We start from the raw sequence: 22755 nt of genomic DNA, 5'->3' as shown, positions 1-22755 counted from the left end.
TGTAATTCCCTGCATTCCCCATATACACTATGATGTTTTGGGACGTTTTCCATTCCTGATAATAATCAGACGTCAATGGGTATTTCTGTACATAAGACAGTTTTGTTGAGTTGTTGTGTTTGTTTTGGGGAAATTGTTTGGCAGTTGCCTAGATATTCATTCAAAAGTGCTCTGCAGTTGACTCGCTGTTAAACTGTCATGCTCTTAAAGCTGTAGCTTCATAATGACAAGCATAACTGTGCACAAACCTCACTAGCTGAAATCACAACGCACTAGTGATGTGTCGTTCGTGAATGATTCATTTATTTTGAATGAATCTTTTGTATGACCAAAGTTAACGTAAGCTATGGGATGGATGTTTCATTGGAATTAATTCATATGCTACGGCCCTTCAGTGACCAGGTAGGATAAAGTGAATAGCCATCATAGAATGAGAATTTGTTAATGATAGGTTGAGTCAGTCATTTCAACTTAAAAAGGCTATGGCCCAAAAGGGTGCTCAATAATTTAACAAAAGCAAATTTATGTATTATATGCCAAGTGAAGCAAACCATGTTACTCATCAGTGTTTGAAAGCCGTGCTTTTTCAGTCATTACTCAAATGACAACTGCAGCGCCACACTGGTTCCAATGAACGAAATTAACGAATGATTTGAAAAAAAAAAACAAAACAAAACAAAAAACCCCACAAAAAAACCAAAACACGTTCATTTTATTGAACGAGATTAAAAGACCTGAGTCAGTAAAAAGATCCGAACTTCCCATCACTACAGCTCACACCAAGCGCACAAAAAGAAGAAAAGTATAATTGATTGACAGCTCACTGCCTCCAATGATATTCCGCTTAAACTGTACATGGAGGGGGCGGAACCAATGAGATTACGTTCGTTGTGGGACAGCGGACGCTATTGGTCAGATTAAACACGCCGGATCTGACGTCTTCATTGCGCGGGGTTGTCAAAAATCAGACGTCTCATAAATTTATCCCGGTAACGTTTATTTTTTCCCTGGAATGATTATATTGCTTGCAATGAATGGAAGGATACGTTTTGCTAAATGTAGAGAGAGTTAGTTTGTGTACTACATCCCTGCTGTGAACGGAAACATTACGTGTCAGGCCTTAAATTGGATTAGCTCGACTTAAATCCGTCTCTCAATGATAGTTGAGCAAACCTGCTAGCTAGCAAAACGGAGTGTTGGGAAGACTTGGAGAAGACACGTTTGGACTTTTTAACCAACTAGTGTGTCAAAAGCGGTAGATGACCAGCCCGTTCAAGACGCTAATGGTAATATTTTAGACAGTTCATGTGTCGACCTTCACCGTTTTAGGATTTTACTAAAGTTAACTTTGCGAGGTTAACGTCTCTGGAAGTCCCATCATGGAAAGTTACAGTCAGAGGTTTGAATCCGGACGAGACAGCAAGCCTCAGAAGAAGAAAGGGTCTTCACACCACGGCACATCATATTACGACGAAGGAGACCGCAAACCAAAGTTTGTAAGTATGGCAGACTCTATTATGACAAATACTCTGTTTTATTAAAAGGTTTAACATCATGATTTCTGGTGCACAGTAGCTAGCCTTGCACAACGTTGTCGTATTTATCAGATGCGGAGATAAAACAATCAAACCAATGTGGATATGGTAGCACGAACTTATTTTTTCATATGATCGTGCATGACTCCGCCTTGAAAGGTGTGTGGAAGAGATCTTTGACTCACCGAACTGGAGTTGAACTGCAGTTGAACAGAGGTGGAGACATTTGTGTCTGTAATGTACTCGGCAGAACAAAGCTGATATTTTAGTAAGTTTATATCTGTTCGATTTTTCTCTGTGAGCAGTGACCATGAATGTTTGTCATCTTTGTTTTGCATGTGGGAAATCAGGAGGTTAAAATTAGCACAGAGTTTAGTCCCTTGCACTAATCCATGCGTATCCTACTACAACAAATCAACCAGCATTCTGTCTGTGTGATTATTTGGACACCAACTACATTGCAAGGGCTTTCGGCTTAGGGGTCTCAGCTATGAAGCAGTCCGGTTTCTACTCACACACTCACACACTCTGCAGATGCACACATTCGTCCCCCTCTCAGACAACTGACTTGTGTATGACTAAGATCTACTTAATACACGTTCAACCCACATTTGACTCAGCTCCGAAGAGAAAGGTAATGATAATTCTTTATTTGCATTCAGATATTCTAGTCTACAATTGTTGCAAATGTCTTTGCAAGGATGATTTTTTCAGTCGAAACTGTTATTATCCACTCCCACTGAGAAGCTAGTAGCTAAATGTCTAACAGGTACTCTCGTTAATAGATGCACCTGTTCACCAGCAAAGATGAGTGTTCAAGGCTGCAAAGTCAAACCATAGTCTGACCTGCATTATTGCACTGTAGCTGTCTGGTTCTATGTATGTGCAATATGAAGTAATCACTTTGCACTATTAGTCTCTGATGGTCATTTGTCCTTATTTCTCCCTGACCACAGAGGTGATGCGTCCTATGACTGTGTTTCACTGACTGACTGGACTGCTATTGATTTCTTGGCAATCTGCTGCAAATCTCTTTTTGATGATGGGTTTGAGAACTCAATAATTTTAATGTGACCACACTCGTACTAATAAAGAGCCGCAGATTTAAAAATAAAGGTGGCAGACATTAGTAGCATCAAAGATAGAAACAATAATACTACTATGTATGTAATTGTCAGTCATTATTGGTAGTCAACAGCAAATCAACTTGAGATTTTATGTTGAAGGCTGACAGACAGTATTTGGCTTGTAACTGCCGATAATACAATAAGAGTCCTTGGTCATTTGATCATGGGAAAAAGGTTGTTTTCTACCTAAGAATATATCTGGTTAGATTATACGTGGATATTAATAAGTTAGAAAGTGAACGAGAATTTAGATTCACAATGACTTCAGGGTTGAGCTTATTATTTTATCTCAAGGTCACTTGCTAGCTGGAGCTTTCAACAGTTGTTTACAGTTTTGTGGTCAAGGTTTGTGGCCAATGAAACTCTATAATAGGTATATTTTCATCCATGCATCTTCTATTGCTTATCTGTTTCTTGATTGCATGGGGTGCTGGAGCCTATCTCAGCTTACACTGGGTAAGGGGGGGGTTCACTCTGGACAGGTTACCAGTCCATCACAGGGACAACACACAGAGACAGACAGAGAGAATTCACCGGAATACCCGTAGGAAACCCACACAGGCATAGGGAGAACATGCAAACTACTAAGCACTATGCTGCTGTTCTGCCCTGGATTTTATATATATATATATATATATATATATATTTAGCTTGTTACAAAAGTGCACACACATGTATATATGTATATATATACACATATATACATGTGTGTGCACTTTTGTAACAAGCTAAAAGAAGTTAAATACACATACTGTCTTTGAAGTACTCTTTTTGTGGGTTTATTCTATTTTACTGTTAAAAATCCACAACCAAACAACATCCTGTCACTGATTTTCAAAAAAATATACACACATGCCATGTACCTATATTATCATATACCTGTAATAGTATAGCTTAGTTCTGTTCTTGAATGAGATTGGCCTTGATTCAATGTATTCTTAAAAATAATGACAGAAAAACACTGTCAGTATTTTTCACAGTGAACAACCCTGATTTATTTAGTTGACTATCAAGTCAATAGGTGGCACTACAGCACCATAATATTAACTACAACTTAGAGAAAAGGGATTTCCCTTTAAAAGCCACTTTAATGGCACATGACATATGAAATGATTATTTATTAAGCAGAGTAATGGAAATATAAAACAGGTTGCATGTTAACACCGTGAACAGATGTTGGTCTTGGTCTTTTTCAGTTGGGTAAAAAAACATAGTGAATTTGTTGGTCTAAGATCTGATTAGTCTTAATGGCTTCATATTTTTTTTTTTTTTTTGTCACCCATTTTTATTGATATATTGTGTAGATGGCCAATAGTAGTGAATTTTAGTGCACATTCATGATCAACAACTCTGAGTGAACATAAGTGATTTACTTAGTTTATGAAGTGTAAACATAAAAAACATTTGAAAAATAGGCCAGTGAAATAATGTGGTTGGCATTATCATCCTTGATAATTTTTTTTTAAAGTATTATCCATTACTTTAGTTGTTATCCCCCCACCAAAATCAAATCCCTTATGTAACTTGTAATTGTTGAATTTACTTTGCTGACTGGCTCTTAAGTCATTCCCTTTGATAGTGCTAGTGCTAGCTATAATCCAATGGATTGAATACCAGTGGTGATTATAATGGGTTTAATGATAGAAATCATAACTTTGGTCTGAAGTTGGCCTTTAGTTAATATTATGTGTCATTTTTCCATTCATAGGTGAATATGGTTACCCTTCAGATAAGTGTTGGTCGTCTTTCTGGGTGTGTGCTATTACATAAAGTCCTAGCAAGGAAAACCTGGAAAACTTGACAGTGTGGTTAATAAGTGATCCAATGACAGATAAATCTTTCAAAGTCTGATTGAATCCTGTTTGAGTTAGATCTGACAAATTTTCTTATAAAAATTGTTCCTTTCTGTTGTGGATTGCATGTGCAGGGATTTATAAATTAACATTTTCTCCTCAAGCGATGGGTTACTCGTCTCAGTTAATTGAAAAAGATATTATCAGAGTTTAATTAAATGAACAGGGTGATAGCGGAAAGTAAAATGAATTCGCTGACATTTACAAATGACTGTTGTTTGGCCATCCACCGTTTGTGGTCCATTAAAATTAAAGATTTGTAACAGGGAGATTTTTGAAAACCTGACTAAATGGCAGCATTACTGATTAATTCAACCTACACTTTACCTTTATATAAATCATAACTTTATTTGATGTTTTTCGTTGTTTCAGTTTATCATTAAACAAAGCAATCTTGTTTTTTTAACATTAACGATTTGGTTAGTTTCTAATCATCCTCATGCACTATCTTTAGCTCTCTTTGGTAGCCTTTTCTTATTTCCTCTCTGCCTGGTCTCTTGGGTCCTATTGCTTACTCTGTATGGAAACTTTGGAATTGTTCAATTGGATTTCAGGTGTGTCCTCGTCTTTATCTGCAGCAAATTGTGACTGTGGATTGGTGGGGAGAGATGGTCTTAATTTGCTATTGCTTCCTTTCTTACAGAAGCCGAATACAAATTAGTTCCTTGGTAAGGTGCCAGTGCTAAACATTTTTCATTATTGATGAGTCTGCCAAATATTTTCTTGAGCAATTCGTTGCTCTCACAAAATGTGGGAAAACAGTGAAGAAACTGTTCACAATTATGGAAAGTCTAAGGCTATGTCCTTTTTGTGCTTATTTTACTGGAGGTATAACCTTAAACCCAAATACTTTTAATTATTAATGGTGGATGATGGTCATTATGAATAACCAGATTTACTTCTCTCTTGATCATCAAATTGATCTTTTCTTTACTAATCTTTCCCTTATTGCTTTGACACTTGTCCGATGTTGATGATTTTTATACAACACAAACTTTTTTACCAAAAACTTTGCTTTTCATTGGTAGCCGCATATGATATGAATGTCCACAATAGTGGACAAGACTGGGATTTGCTGTTGTGCCTGAACTGAGTACCGTTTTCATTGCTCTTTGCTCCATCAGATTAGTGTTATTCTATGTTGCTGACTGGGTGATGTTGTTTGTATGCCACAATCAGACTCTTCTTTAACACCTTTATTATTTTAGCCCACATATAAGAAATATGAGGTCAGAAAAACAAGTTACAATGGCATAATTGCTGAGACTTGTAATCCCAGATGGCTGCTGGGCTGCACAACAAAAACAGCATACTTAATCAATCAATTAATAAATTAATTAATTCATCTTCAACTGCTTATCTGTTTCTGGATTGCATGGGCTGCTGGAGCCAATCTCAGCTCACTCTGGGTGAAGGTGGGGTCACCTTGGACAGGTCACCAGTCCATCACAGGGCCAACACACAGAGACAGACAGAGACCAACAACCACTCAGTCACACTCAGACCTACAGACAGTTTAGAGTCACCAGTTAACCCAAACATGATGTCTTTGGACGGTGGGAGTACCCGGAGGAGACCCACGGAGGCACAGGGAGAACATGCAAACTCAGAAAGGCCCCAGGCCGGGAACTGAACCCACAACCTTCTTATTGTGAGGTGACAGCGCTAACTGCTATGCTGCTGCCAATATTCTTAATACAATTTTGAATAAATCACAAAAAAATTTAATTAACAAAACAGGAGCATGCACAATGTATACAACTTCATTCATTTTATAATTGGACTCTTTCTTTCAACATTGGTTCTGCTGGAACAGAATAGTAGGAATAAGTTTGTGTTTGTTCTTATTGTACTGTTCCGGTCATCCTGTGCCACAATGTGTCTGAACAGAATAGAAAGAATTAGATAGTGGATAGAAGTCAAGTTGTTGATTGACAACATCACTAAGATTTCCCTTAATGTTAGTTGTGAACTGCTTAGTTATGATACAAAGCATCATCAGATATAATTTTAGTTATGTCATATAGATTTTATTTTAACTTAAACAGTGAAGGAATTTGGTTCCTTTTCACATCAAAAAATAATTTAGAAAAACAAAATGTCTAATTGCCAGGGTTTATCTTAGTTTTGGAGCTTGAGAGAGTGTAATGCTTCTTTGTTATTTTTTAATTCAGCTTTTCACAGTGATAAGATTTGAAATTTATTTTCATGCTGTCCTCATATATTGACTTCTCATCACTTAGGATGATTATTGCATTCCCTTTTTTGAATCTATTACTCTAATCTGTCCAAAGGCCCAAGAATGGCACAATATGACACATCTATCTTTCTAACTTTCAGACAGGAACTGTTAACACATTTATTTTGGTTTATATGAGAAGTTGTCGATGTAAACTCGACTAACATGACATGAGGATTTTCAGTTGGTTGGCAAGCTTTTGACCCATTTCATTACTTCATGGAAATTTGGGCAATTTGCGCTTGATTAATCAACACACAGCACAGCCGGCAGCCATTAATATTTGTAGACAAAACTTGATGAGCCATTACAACACATTTAACTAGATGTCTGGTTGAACTAACAGCAAACATTGAGTATCTTCCTGTTGTTGGATGAAGCACTACGTTTATGTGGATTGTGTTTTTTGGTTGTCTTAGATAGCAGAATTATTATCATCACCTGTCTCCTTCTTTCTTTCAAAATGCGTATTTCTGTACATAGTTTTTTCAGGTTTCTTTTTGAATTTCAAAACAACACAATTATTTGACTGACTTTATACTTTTTCTCTCCTAGTAGAACCTAAAATGAGCACCACAGATTACCTGTAAATTCTGTGCTTCACCAATTAAATAAGCATTTTTTCAATCAAGTTTAGCATTATTAGATGATTAAAGTTTATCATTATTTAGCTGTAGGCTACTTTAGGTTTCAAAGTGGTTGGATCTTTTTATTAACAATGTTTTAATGCAGTTGCTTAATGTATCTTGATTTTATTTTTCTGTTCCCCACCTGTAGCACTTGCCCTTTAGAAACATCACAGATGATGTGGTAAGATTTGAGAAATTGGTGCTCTTTCCATTCTTGCTTGTCATTCTCTGCAACATCTAACATCATTATACTTAAAGTTATCTAATCTGCTTTAAGTGGCAATGAAATTGGTCTCCATTGCCAGAAATTGAATTCATTCTCATCACAGCACACAGTCCTTTCTCACAAACATCCTTGTCTCTTCTTACTATCTAGATAGTGAGCTGCTCAACATGTGTTGAACAGATTCTTTGTTTGCATGAATAGTGTTTTTCTTACTCATACCCTATTAAGTTTAATTTATTATAGGTATTATTATTATTAATAATAATAATAATAATAATAATAATAATGAATTTGTATATGTCAATTTGTCACAGAATATTGTGTGGCTGTCTTAGTTGTGATTGTGTTTTCTCTGTTATTTGTGCAGCTGGACAGATTCGCCAGTATTCGCATTCCAGGTAGTAAGAAGGAGCGGGTGCCCCTATCGCACACAAAACACAATACCAGTGATTGGTCTCTTTCTTCATCATCCACCTCACATCAGTTTGAGGAACTGTCAGCAAAGATCACATCGGAGAAAGAAATCTTGGCGCTTTTTGAGAAGATGATGGTATGTTTTTTTTTATTTATTTATTTTTTTATCCTTGAACAACATTGTTGAATTTTTTTTTCCAGTTAAATGAAGTGACAGAAATCTGTGACATGTCATGGTTGAATAGAAAAGGTTATGAATCAAGATTCTACAAGATGATGCACTGGTGGTAACCAGAAAGTCATTCACTGTATTTTGAATATTGTTTGAATATATTTATCATATTTGCATAGAAATAGAGGCAAGTCTTGAAAACAATACAATGATTTTTTTAAAAATTGTATTTATGTTTTTGGTAAAATGAAAAATACATTACAGACAAAGCTTTCAGTTCAGTAATGGTTCTGATAATCGGCATCTATTTAATGTATCTATTTTTTGTGAAGCATCACACAATTTGGTTTTAAAGGTCAAATGCTTCTGAAACTAACCACAGCCACCCTTAATGTTTTTAAAACTATTTGCACTTGCTCTGATCTAACATGCTATTCTGTTATTTTGTGTTGTTTAACCCTTATGACTGATAGGCCACTGACATGAAGATGCTTGGAGATGACTTTATTCCATGCATAAGATATTCAGATATTTGGTCCCTCATGGAACAAAACACACAGCATGAGCCACCAGACGTGTTTTTGGGCTGATTACCTCCGGATGTACTTTCTGTGACTGCTTACTGTGACTATGAGTACTTACCTATCAAACACCCATTACTGAAACTCCCAGTCATATGCTTTTCTTAAATTAATATGGTTTGTTCCTCTGTTATAATATGACTGACAAATGTAATTTGGCAAATATGGTGAATGACAAGTTACATGACAGTTAAAATTCTGTTTACTAATACCATTACTACTACTACTACTACTACTACTACTACTACTACTACTACTACTACTACTTCTACTGCTAATAATAATAATAATAATAATAATAATAAAAACAATAAGAAGTTTATTAAAAGTACTTTTCCTCTCATTTCAGGAGGACATGAACTTGAATGAGGAAAAGAAGACCCCTCTTAGAGAAAAGGATCTGAACACTAAGAGAGAAATGGTCATCCAGTATATTTTTACTGCCTCCAAAACGGTGAGTTTTGGAATGGATAATAATCTACATTACATGTGTGGGTTTTTTGGGGGGGGGAGGTGCAGGCCTTATATCTCACATGGGATCTATTCGGACAGAAAGAATGGGCAGGAATTAAATTTGATTATTCCATCTCATGAAAAGGTATATTGATTTACCAGTACAATCAATTTAATTCAATTGCTTTGTCTTAGTGTCGTTAATCAGCAAGTCAAGTTAGGGCAACTTCATTGTGTATCTTGAGGGGGCAACAATTGCGCAGCCAGTAGTTATCACCCTCACATACACAAATCAGGACAATAACAGTACAACATACAAAAAGAAGTAAAATAGAGGCGGAATATCAACTGGACACAGACGTGGAACTGCTGCACAGGTAGCATGGCTCTATGGTTACTTCTACTACAAATACACAAATAATTCACTGAGGATGAAAAGGTTGACAATTTATGTTATTACCTTGCAGAGTAGTATTGTACATTCCTTTTGCTTGATGGTGTATCGAAACAAATATATGACACGTGAAATTCCTTCTCACACATGTATAACACTTTTGGAAAAGGATTAGATTTTCTATGTGTATTCTGGGTTTGCTGTGGTTGATTGGTTCTCCTGCCAAGTTTCACCAATGAGCTATTTACTTTCAAATCAGAGAGAGGATTTGAGGATGGTGAAACTGAATGTTCAGAGGAAAACAATTATATCCCCATATAACTGGGAACTATGAACCATTCATTCTCTTCTCAGCCAAAGCCATTTTTACATTGATTTTTCTTATTGAGAGAATAACTCTACTGAAAAACCACCATTCGATATTTACCCCAGAGTGTGTTCATTGCTTCTATAAGTTGAGTCTCTGCTGTTAATTTGAATAATAATGGAAGCAGTGAGTACCAAGGGTGTTTCTTGTTTATTTCATATTACCAGAAACTGAGGACACCTCCTAACTTCAAGTAGCTTTTGTTAACAAATCACATATATTTTCCAATTTTCAAATGACCTTGCATTGCATTGCAAAAAAACTCTGATACCCCTAAAGGTTTTTGGGTTAACATGTTGGCAAACTTGAAAAGAAATATTGAATTTCTTTCACTATGACCAGACATCCCTGCCTAAATTGCTACCATGGAGACCAGGCTGTTTAAGTGGTCACAGACACCAAATTAAAATGAATCCAAACACACGTTTTACCAAATGCTACACAAGATGTAGTAAATTGGTATTTACGATTTTGAAAGTAACGTGTGTATGAGTGATAAGCATATTACATGCTATTTACAGGTTGGTAGCTTGTTAACTACTGAGCTAATCTTTTTACACAGTATGTGTATAATCTTAAAATGGTTGGATTTCATTTCTCTTTGATTTATGTAATCACGTAAGACCTTGTTCAAATCATGAGTCATGAAATATTTGCTTGAAATTGATATCCAGTCAGGATACATCAAGATCAAAATGCCAGTGTCCATTTCTCCGAAAATCCTAAAGCAGTTTCTTGACACATCCTTCTCAACCACAAGAAAGCACTGCTTTACCAATGAACCTTTCATACAACATCCTGAATTGATGTATGTCCCTTGGTTTCTAGCTTGCAAATTTGGTAGACCTGTAGAGAAACAACTGTCATGTATTTTGTTAAACAAAATAATTGCTGACCTTTGTCTAGTAGTTGTATTGCAATAACTATTGTATATTTCTGAGACCCCACGGTTGATTTGTCTGTAGTTGGTGCTGTATAGGAATCTGTGTTTTATCTTCTATCTTGTGTAAACACCTGATAAAGAATACAAACACGGTAACATGCTGTATCATGCTGATGTAGTGTATCAGTATCATCCAGACTTGTAAAATTATGAAGGAAAATTTTGAGGTGATTTAAACAGTAATAATTAAAGCAATATTTGGTGGTCTTTTTTTCCCCCCAAAGTTTGATATTTACCATTATCTTGACCAAAGGATCAAGAGAATGTGGCCCTTTACCATTTCCCCGTTCTGTTGTGAAGAGAAAGAGGAACCCATTGTAAGAGGAATTGATGAAGGAAGAAGTGAATTTTGTTACTATCACAGAGAATGAATAGATGGGATCTTTCTAGCTGATGTGTTCTAGCTCTCATACAATATACATATATGGGCTTGACTCTATGTGTCATTATAATCCATTCTTTGATGACCTAAGGTTAAAGTGGGATTTTTTGTTGGAAAATGTAATAACTAATTTATTCTTACTTGAGTTTGAGGCGAATATTATAAATGTTCAAGGTGTTGGGAGAGACAGACTGGGCACAGTTATATTGTTTTGGCAGCCTGCAAGGGTTAGGGATTATTTATTCCTGCTGCTAGTGATGTGGACTGATCTCTGAGGCCTTTGAGGAATCAAAAATCTACCCAATGATGTGCATCATTTTTGGCGTAAGTGCAGTTGGCTTGATAGCTTTCTCTCTACACCCTCCCACTGAAAAACTCAAAAGCTTCAACTAGCATGTCTTTCTCCTAGTCAAAGAAAAAGAGATACAGGTATACAAGCATAATCACTTCTTTACCATACATCACCCTCCCAGTCTATGCTTACATACATTTTATTTTAAAATTTTCTTGACAAATGCAGCACAGATACAGAAACTGTCAAAAGAGTGAATGATGAAAGAATGTCTCTGTATCTACATTTTCTAATGATAGCTTGAGAGGGAAAGGGGGTAAAAAATTACTATTACCCCCAGAAGCTCCTGGCAGCTAATGGCAATGTCTAAGGTGAATTTTTTTTTCTTGCACATGGTAAAATCTTGATGGATCTTTATTTTAAGGACCCTCCATGAATCTAACTTAATCTTAACCACTTAAATCTGTGTTTTTCTTGACCCTTTCTTTCTTGTCTTTTCTCTTGCCCTGGGTTTGCAGTTTCCATATAACTCCACTTTATCCATTGATTAGGAAAGCTCTTACTTCTGTATATAAAATATATAAAATAAAAAAATAAGGAAACTATTCACATCTACTGTATATATGACACAGGGTTTCTGAATAAGTTAATAAAAGATAATGGAACATCCTGTTGAGAGATGAAGTTAATTGCTTATGATTACATTTTCAATCAGAAGATCTCATTTTGAAATGTGTATTTGTATATTGATTCTTGAAACTATAGTTAAAATTTGTTTAGGGAGTGGACCTTTACCCTTAACCACAAAAATCTGATGAACCCATTGAATCCATTTTAAAGAAATTTCCTTAAAGTATTACTGGGAATGTTGTGTTCTTGGCAATGGGACAGACATTTGGAGAGGCTGCAAACATAATGTCTCTGGAAACGAATCAGGGCTCACCTGTTCAGAGCTCTTGCATCCACATTGTAAGCATCCTAACCCATTAGCTTTGCAGTAGCAGGTATTATTGTAATGGGAGTTTCTGAAGTAGGCTAGACTTGTGTAGATTTTAATGTTTATAAAGGGCTATTTGGACAGGCTATTGGCACTTCTTGAACTTTCAACATTTGAACTTTTGGGATTGACTGCTAAGTTTTTGACATTGTTTTCTTCTATATTGTATATATATATTCTATATTCTATATTCAGTGTATTGACTAAAAACTATTTTTGGTCCCATGTCTTGCAGGGCACCTTAAAAAGCAACCATCAGATATCTCCACAGGAATTTCTGGGAGAGCTGAAGTCAGGTGTGATGGATGAACGCCTTATTGCCTGCCTAGACTCACTGCGTGTGTCCCTCACTAGCAACCCTGTCAGGTACAGTATAAGATCATGACAATGGGAAACAGCTTAATGTCTTAGTACAAGCGCTCTCACAGTTGTCCCCTTTGTAAGTCTTTTTGTTAATATTTACACAGTGTGAAAGGGGATCAGCGTCATGCGCTATTTTTATGTTAAAAAAAAAAAAGCATCTTATTTTTTGCTCCCTTTGTTTTATACTTGTATAGAATTTTCATAGTGTTTCAATGTAATAAAGTAAAATATTTAGAATAAGACATAACATAGGGTAGCACTATCAACAGATTTGCAGCGCGCATCCTGTGAACCACCCAGGTTGTCTAACATTCCAGGTGAGGAGATAGCGAGCCGTAGTTAGTCCTTCCACTCACTATAAGCAGGAAGGCAGGAAGGTTGTTGTTGTTGAGTTGTGTTTTACCGCATGACTGTTGGAAGTCTTAATGAATTTAATGAATAGTCATGCAATGTCGACTCTTCATATTAACTCCAGCACAGTTCCTCAATTCGTGTTGATCCCTTAAACGGGTCAAGTGCTTGAAAGGCTTAAATGTGCTCCATTTGTTAGCTGCTTTAGTTGTCTGAGAGAAAAATTGAAATACTTAAAGAACTCTGGGGACTTGTAACGTTTCTACCCCTTTATTTCTTTTTACAGTTGTGATGCACATGCAGTTTTTTTTTTTTTTTTTAATCTGCAACCATTACATGGAACACAAAATGAGAAGCTCCGGTATTATCATTTCTGCTCCAGCATGAAATGATCCTCCTTGTTGATTTTTTTTTTTTTCTTTTTTTTTCCGAGACAGAAAAAATTTGCAACGTGTTGGCTTAGTTTGGCATTTTTCTCTTAACTGTGAGACTTGTGGCAGAGACTGCCTGTGCAGATGGTACTAATATAAACTATTGCGTAATGTTTTTTGGCTCTCCAAATTTTTTACAATTAACTCAAGTCCAGCTGCCCAACACTGTGCTTTAATTAGAAACTGTCAGTTTTGAAAAGACTGTTGATCCAGAGATATGATTCCAGTGTATGGCATTTTAGTTAAAGTATTCCAAAAATTTATCTCTACTCAGGCTTCTACCCATTGGTTGGTCTAAGTATATGTTGGCAGGTTTAACATGCAGTGTTTGTCCCTGTCAGTATTTATTTGTTTTTTTTTAAATCAGAGAAACACTTAACTAGAAATGACATTATGAATGCTGGGGATTAAGTGTGAAAATTTCTGTCAGTTGTCAATTCATTAATCTCTCCTCATTGTCCATTTGATTCACATTTTTCTGGTTAGCTTGTATGCACACCTGCATGTTAAGGTTTACTTTTAGGGCACCACCAAGTTTTTTTTTTCTCCCCCTCCCCCCAAGATTGATATTTTTTTTAATGAAAATGAAAATATGTTTTTTGCCAGTACAAAGTAAATCTGACTGTAGCTTCCTTTGGTGCTGTCTAAGATACACTGACAGGCAGATCCATGGTGCTCTTGTTTTGGTTGTCTCCATCTCTTAGATTTGAATTGATGCTTTGGGCTCTCTCTGTCTGAGGTTGGGGAGGATCAAGTTTGTTTCACATTATTATACACCCCACCAGAGCCACTCTAAAGGCAGTCAAAAACCAAAGCCTGAACATTCAATCTTCACAAACTTTTTGAAACTCTTCAACCTCCTATCATCACACACACACAGATATGTGTTTTATTTGATCCCAGTAAGCTGTTTTGATGATTGATGTCATGGCTATATAGCTTGTGTATAATAAGATCTCAGTGCCTCTCTACACTCAAGACAATGCTTTTCCAGTTTGGTCATGTGGGTCATGGCAGATTGAGGATGACTGTGGTCTTGCATCATCTTATGGGGTCTCACCTTGCATTTCATCCCTGATCTTGTCTGTTTCCTTTCTTTTGAACCAAAGAAGCAATAGTCTACCAGTGGTTAGTCATCTTCCTAAAGCTTTAATGCACAGCTGAAAATATGAGTTTTTATGTACACCAATTTTAATACTGACAATACAATCTAACATCAAAATTGTTCAAAAATAGTTCAGAAGGGGGGAAATATTGTAAATTTATTGACGGTTAAAGTTTTAAAATGAATTGATAAAATAGTCACTTTATTCTTTTTATTAGCACATAATCTTTTACCCCTTGAGTTCATACATCAAACCATCCCTTGGTACTAAAACGACTACAGTTAGTCCCCCTCCAATTTTTGTTTCTCATGTCTTTTGCCTTTGACCCACTCAAGATCAATCAATAAAAATTTGTTGGGTTGTATGTTATTAACGCAGCTGGAGTCTTTCATCTCATTGTGTTTATTAGGCCTGAGCCTTGTCATGGATAATAAAGCCTTTCTAATACCAGGCTCATCTTTTTGAGTTTGCATGTGAAAGCACTCCCACCCACCACTCCGGTTCCGTACACAATAAAATCATTGAACATGGATGTAGGAGTTAAAAGAACTGAGAGTTCATTATGTTTACTAGAACTTGTTGAGTACTGCAGCTACTTGAAGAGACTCTTGAAGAAGCCTCATTTTGTTTTTATTAGGATAAATGATATGTTTGTTTCAGAACTTGAATTATGCTAAACACATTCAAGTGTTAATGCCAATAAAATACATGATAGAAAAGTCATGTTCACTTGAAATTAAAAGCCACATATTTTAACTGACAGGGCTGCTTTCTATGTTTGAAAATATACCATAAAAAAACATGGGAAAAAAAGAATATGTATATTGAATTGCTAGTAGTAAATGAGAAGACTGTCTCTGCTCACTCACTTGTCTTAAAGAACAATAATGGACTGAATTTCTCTTTCTATAGTGCAGTCCAGAACTTGTTGGTGTGAGGGGTGGGTGGGCACACAGACACAGAGGGAGAGTTAGGGTGGTGGAGAGAGAGAGGAAAATCACCTGCACTGCTTTATGGAAGAATCAGATTTAGTGGGGTAACATCAAACTATATCAATGTCAACTGTATTATATCCCTTTAATATATATTGATGTATTTCAAATAGTTGACATTTTAACCAGCCTGATTTGCAAGAATATTCTTGTATGTAGCATACATAACATGATAGCTGTCTATATAAGCAGTCATAAGTCACGGCAGTCGTGTAAACTGTGACATAAATAGCTCCTGCTGATCGGATCCTCACCAGTGGGATTCTCAGGCAGAATGTGGCCTGAAGTCATGACTTTTGATACAGTGACCACTAATGAGATGGATGGTATAGATGGTTCATGTATAATAACATAGTTTGGCTTGGTATCTGCCTTAGTTTAAAGCACTGTTCAGGCAGAGGTAACCCTTCGCAACATTGTAGTTCTAAGTTGTGATACTGACAGTAAAGGCATTTTGTATGGCCCTTCTGTAGCAGCAGCACAACTCTCAATTATCCAATAGCAGGTAGGTGCATTCTGCTTCTTTGCCCCCTCATCAGGTAGCTTCTAGCAGAGCAGGCAGACTTAGAGGTAATTTGGTACTTCCTGCAACTCCAGAGTATGACCCTGTGACTCTTGCCTATGACTTCTTGATACCTTCCCCACCTCGCTGTTCCAGCTCTTTCTCCCTTTTTGTGAAGAGAAGCTGTGCTACTGGCCCACAGCACTAGTGTGGGTAAGGGATGTAATTGTATTAAATGGATTTGATAAATGGATCTGACAAACAAGTGGAAATTGGTTTTTGATATTATATTAAAACTGACCTTCACGTTTAAGGCTCTCTATTTATTTATTTATTTATTCATTCCAGTTTAGCAACACAGCCAGGTGAATTTGAGCATCCCTCTTCCTTAACCCACGTTTTTAATAAACCTTGATGCTCGTCCTGCCTCTCATACACATGCCTCCTGTGCTGCAAGCAGATTCGCAGCTCCTTAAACCAGTTGTAGGCATAGTATTTGGATCATTTTAAAATATAAACACAAACGCTCTTTCTCTTATAAGGAACTTACACAGTCAATGGCCACCTTATTAGAAACACAAGTAAAATCCAGTGCAATCCAGGACAGTTCAGCCATAGGTTCTAGCGTTACAAAGGTAATGGTGTTTTTTATTGACACTTTCATTGAATAGTTCATTTTAGAATATGTATATTATTTAGGTTTGTGTTGCAGTTGTTTATCTGGGTAGAATTATGTTTGAGCTTTTTTCAAACTTGCTATTGAAACAATTTACACACTGCTAATTCCAGTGATTTACTGATCATTTAAGAATGAACTATCAACATTATTTGGATGTCTTGTGAAATAATTGTTTTTAGCCAGTCAAGTTTTTTTTCTTTATTAAACACATTTTTTCCTAAGTTTACAGGTTCTTCAACATTACACAAAAAAATGGTGCATTAGTATCCTTTCCCTCTCGTCCCCATAGCAGAATGGCAAGTAGGAAAAAGTAAATACAAATACAAAATATGTATTGGGGAATTTCTGTGTCCCAAAATAAATAAGTAAAAATGTAGCTGCAAACAGCAGTATGTGATTTCTGTTTGTCATGTATTGCACAGATGACATGGTGATGACTTTTGACTTCCAACACCATCAGGTAAAAGCTTAATTTGACAGCAGGTAACCCTGGTTACCATGAATTGCTGAGTTCCAATTGAAAACATTGTTTTGCATGCGTGTTTACGTTACAAGGCTACATGTGAACATTCAGTTTGAGTATACAGTACGTGTCTTTGTTGGTGTGTATAAGTGGAGCATTTCATCTAAGATTCTCTGGCAGCAGCTATCCACATCCTCTGCAACAGCTCTTCTTAACATAGTCCATAAGAAGCGTATTTTTTTTTTTTTTTTCCTCTTCACCACTTAATGTTTCTCGCAAAGGGATAGTAAATGTTTTTATTGAATGTGCACTCATAACTCTGTAGGTATAGGTACCAAAAACTAGTATTAAATCGGCCCAAAAAAGGAAAGCTACCAAAACAAGGTATTACGGATCCTTTGGGATGGATATTGTTTCAAAAACCCAATGTTGAATGTTAGATTAGAGTGACTTTTTGAGTTTTACTCAAAATTGATTGCAGTTATCCTTCTTTTAGTTAGCACCACAAACACATAGGAAAACGATTTTGTAAAACTGCTCTCTTTGCAGTCTCTCATCAGCAGCTACTTCTTTCAAATCACCCTAGCTTGGCTAAAAGTGAATTGTTTCAAACAAGCTCAAAAACCTGGTAGCCATGCATCTCAGTTTGGCAACTCTAGATTTAGCTGGAGCCTGAGAGAAACCAAAGAAAATAAGAAGCATGATCTTTTGTGTCCCAACCTCTGGAATATTAATTAGAGTAAAAACTGAAACATTTTATGAGCTTTCATTTGACGAGGCAATTTTTGCTAAGGTGCTCAACGCAACACAACACAATACATCCACATTATGAGGTAAATATGGGAGCAAGGATAAATGCTTTGTGTTTTGAAAAAAATGCTTTGCAGTACAACATGGACACCAGTTGAGTAAAAAAAAAAATCCTCTCCCATGTTAGTGTGAGGGGAATTTTCCCTCTTCAGGCAGAGTCATTCAGAGAATGTTTGCACACAGGTCATTCATTTCTCATTTAGTATTCAACAATAGTCCACTGTCTGTTTCTAGGAGAGCTGAAAGCACTGATAAGGTCATATTCATAACAAACAGCCTGTGTCTAATTTTCTCATGGTCAGTTATTCTCTTCGTGTGACGGAGGTAATTGGGATTTACAAGATTCATTAGGTACAATACGAGTTCATCTCCTGATGTAGGTATCCAGTGGTATTAACACATGTATGAGCTTATGCCCCATGAGGTGTCTGGGTTCTTTGAGAGGATAGCCTTAGAAATTTGAGCTATTGTGTCCATAGTCTGATTATCCTACTGTCAACCTGTGAATTTTCCTAAAGTTGTTTGTTTATGTTTCTCTCCATGACTTTCTAAAAGTTTTATTTATAGCTATCAAACACAACCTTTAAGAACCCAAACTAATATGTTTGGCATGTCAGCCAGTCGATCTGCTGCTCCACCTTGATCACACGAGCACATACAGAGCACTAATGGCATCTAGCTATAATTTGTGCGCATCTCTGTGTTGGTAATGGGTATTTGTTGTTATACATGTTAAGTCGTGGCAGTCAATTTAATACAATATTTACTCAATACATGTATGTATCGTATTACTAAAGGGCCTTTGACAAAGACATGCATGAAGATTCAGTTGAATCTTAATTGTGATGTCTATATATATCCATATTTCAAACATTGTGGAAACTGCTTTTAATTGCAGTCTACTCAAGTGACGTCATTCAAGCCTTACTATGTGATATGTGCTTTTATTTTTTATTTCAAATGTACCACATTGCTGTAATTTCAAAACCCTCTTTTTCTTGCTCACGGGAGAGCTTTCTTCTAGTTTGTTAGAATCCCATGCAGGACAACATTAGTTAATTTTTTATGTGTGGTTCATAACCACTGTAGTGAAGTGCAACGCTGTGCCGCACTGCCTGGGACCCTTGCAGGCATTCTCTTGAGACTCGGTTAGAAGTCAAGCTGCCTTAGCAGTGAAGTTAGCAAGATAAGGCGCCTCATTTTTCTCTTTGATTTATGACTGTTTTTGTTTCCCAGGGAAGGGGCTGATGAATTTGTTTTCCTTATTTTTTACAATGCTCTTTCCCTTGCTCTGTTTTCTTCATGTCTTTCTGAGATGGTAGTCCTCAGTCCAACGTTGCTATGCTGCTTTTGCAACAATTGATAGTGAGATTTGATTATAGTATACCTCCAATCTCAAAGTAAGCACTAATTATAGTTTACTGTGTCATGGCCCAAATGTGGTTTAGTGGTAGTTTACAGAGGATGGAATTTTGTGTCAATTACTTACTTCTGCAACCAGAATCATATTTTAATGCACTGTCCATGAACATTTTAACAGTGATGGAAATATGCTATCCTTGTTCCAGCTCTCAAACTTGAGGGCAGCTTTTTTGGTAGGAAAAACTGCAGAGCCAATCGTAGCTTTGAAGACAGGATGCAGAATGACAGGACGCAGACATCGATTAGCACTGATTGGTCATAGTTGAATGGACACAATCATTCATGTCCACACAGCTGGTGAAGGAAATGGACCACCCTGCAAATTGTTTCGTGTAGCTCTGAAACCTGTGTATGTAGATTTGTCCTATTTCCTGTGTAAATGGCCACAGGCCAGGCTTTGCTATATTATTCTTTTTCTGCTTTAGCAAGCAACAACAAATGGCCATGGTGAATATAAGGATGTGCATGCCATGTTGAGCTAAACATAATCATCCATTGTGAATGGGGGAAAAAAGTAAATTGGCTATGCAAGAGGATCGGGAAATTAAGAAGTTAGGCATAAAAGCAGTACATAGACAAGTGGCATCGCTCGTGGAGGTGTTGTGTGCTCGTGTGTGCAAAAGTAAAAACTACACTCAAATGAAAGGTGGGACTGGCTTTTTTAGTGCAGATTGCCAAAGTGAAATGCCTCAGGTGATAACCCTCCCATTGTGATCTAAAGCCTGCTGAGGTAGGCATGGACAACCTACAAGGCAGTGGTAGGGGCATTACAGGTTGCAGTCGGACATAAATCTGCACTGTAATTTCTCTAACGAAAAAAGGGTATCTCCAGATCATTTTTACGCATAGTAGATCCAAACATCGAGGACACTCAGGCAGAGAATGTGATTGAAGTTTCTCATTTTGGATGCGGGAGTGCCAGATGTTAGGAACTAATGAAACCCAAGGGCTGCCAAAGCATGCTAGATTAGGAAACAGAAAATACTTAAATCATGTTAGGCTTCACTCTAGATAGACGCCGTATCAACTACAAACCACTTAACTGCGTAAACATAAAGAAACAGGTCAGTTTATGATTGTAATTATTGATACGTCTTGCCCAACATTTGCTATTATTTGCTTCGATTTTAGTAAGATATTTTTTTCTTTTGCTATTAACTTCACCATTAGTATCTGTCCACATATTTCACTTCAACAACAATTATACAGACAGTGATCATATGAATCATGAATCTTTGTCATCTGCCTGCCTCATCCTAATTTCCCCTGACCTTCAGCAACACCGATACACACACTTTAAAGAGTTTATTATCATGTTGCTTTTCTCTTGAGGATGAGAGTTTCTCAGGATATTGTAATGAAGTATCAGATTTCCCCTTTCTGGCCTCTGAGATCTGAGAATGCTTCAGGTCTTTTTACTAGAAACCTTTGAAATCTGACGTATGTCACTATTGCCCTTGTCAAGGCCGAGTCCTGCAGCAGACCCTAATTGTGCTGGCCTGTTGGTTTCCTGTGCAATATTTCCAGCCATAGATCAACAGATTAGTTTTTCTTTGGTCTATGCCTCAACTACTGATGATGAAAAACTGGAATGTAGTGGCCACTGAGCTATGAATTTCAATGAAGCTCTTGTCAAGACCCCCATCCTGCCTACTCTATTACCTGAATAGTCTGGGCAATGGCCCAATGAGAAGTGTGAGCTAAATTGAATTTGAATTGAATAACCCTAACCCTAACCAGGAGATCCCCGTTCCTTAGATAAATTGACAGGACCCTTGCCTATCTGTATCAACATGGCTGTGATATTTTTTGTCATTTTCTGGACCATGTTGTATAAACATATAGCTCCATTTGTTAATGTAGGACAGTTAAGACTATTATCGAACATTTTATTAATGACTCCTATTGTATATGCTTAAACCAATATGTCAGAGAGATATTAAATTTAGTGATGTTTTGGTTCTGGCAACAAAATACCAGCCTGATACAAAATGTTTGCAGTTAGCTTCTTCAGCAATTTTGCTGTTCCTGGCTTTAATCCTAAAACACTTTGGAACTGTCATTGTTTCGAAACTAAATAGCTGTTGAGAAATCAAAAGCATCAAAGCTGGACTTAAAATACCTGCTGCAATGCCAGTCACGTTACTGTCAGGCCACTGGCTTCGCTCACTCACTCACTCTTCTTCATCATCCGCTTTATCCATATCCGGGTCGCGGGGCTGCTGGAGCCAATCCCAGCACACATTGGGCGAGGGCGGGGTACACCCTGGGAACATGCAGACTCCACACACACACACACACACACAGAAAGGCCCCAGGCCGGGAACCGAAACCATGATCTTCATATTGTAGGGCAACAGCGCTAACCACTACGCTGCTGTGGTGCCCCATCCACTGGCTTCAGTTAATTCGTTGATAATTTGTTCGTAATTCATTGTTCCTATTTTTAATTCAATTCTAATTTGATGCTGATGATTTATTGCCCTTTGACGCGCTGCAAAGTTTCATATTTTAAATGAACAAACATCTGTTATCTGTGTGCAATCAACATGTAACAAGTGTGGAAATAAGTTGAATACAACAAAACAAATGGAAAAAGTGATATAAGCATCCACCATCTGTTGAAACACATCTCCCTCTTTCACTCTCCTTTTCAAGAAATTAAATTCAGATAACAGCTTCTCATTTTATGTTTTCACCTTGAGAATTTCAGTAGATTTGATGCTAGGATTCAGGCACCTTGTTGATTAGAACAGTACAAACAGTGAATGCTAATGTTCAGAGATGTTATTCCATTTCAATCAGGAGGGAGGTGCAGTCAGTCATAATTTCACTCACCCAGTCTTTGTCTGTTTTCTGCATACCTAAAGGTTTTGACGTACACTAACATTATAAATTCTTTTTGTTGCTTTAATTGAATTGGGTCCATTTAAAGTAGTTGCTGCTCTGTGTGCCATTCCTTAATGCCACTTTTGTGAGAAAACCTTGGGTTTTCAGCACATGCTTTGTCAGTAACAAGTAAGGTAGTACCG

The 22755-nt window shown here is 36.9% G+C and overlaps 1 protein-coding gene across 5 annotated transcripts in view; it reads left to right on the top strand.

Moving 5' to 3' along the window:
- Window positions 1–964: 964 nt before the first annotated feature.
- The window catches only part of LOC115040701 (protein diaphanous homolog 3-like), a 146548-nt gene continuing 124757 nt past the window's right edge, over window positions 965–22755 (top strand). For 3 of the 5 annotated variants that reach the window (XM_029497661.1, XM_029497660.1, XM_029497657.1), the window contains exons 1-5: window positions 965–1496; window positions 7532–7564; window positions 7977–8159; window positions 9126–9230; window positions 12840–12970. In XM_029497661.1, the coding sequence (XP_029353521.1) occupies window positions 1380–1496; window positions 7532–7564; window positions 7977–8159; window positions 9126–9230; window positions 12840–12970 (569 nt within the window). In that variant the 5' untranslated portion in view covers window positions 965–1379. The remainder of the gene's footprint in view (window positions 1497–7531; window positions 7565–7976; window positions 8160–9125; window positions 9231–12839; window positions 12971–22755) is intronic. The other 2 variants (XM_029497658.1, XM_029497659.1) reach the window with 2 other exon arrangements.

This window comes from Echeneis naucrates, chromosome 3, assembly GCF_900963305.1.
Source record: "Echeneis naucrates chromosome 3, fEcheNa1.1, whole genome shotgun sequence".
Lineage (NCBI taxonomy): Eukaryota > Metazoa > Chordata > Actinopteri > Carangiformes > Echeneidae > Echeneis > Echeneis naucrates.
This window is presented reverse-complemented; position numbering and strand designations above follow the sequence as displayed.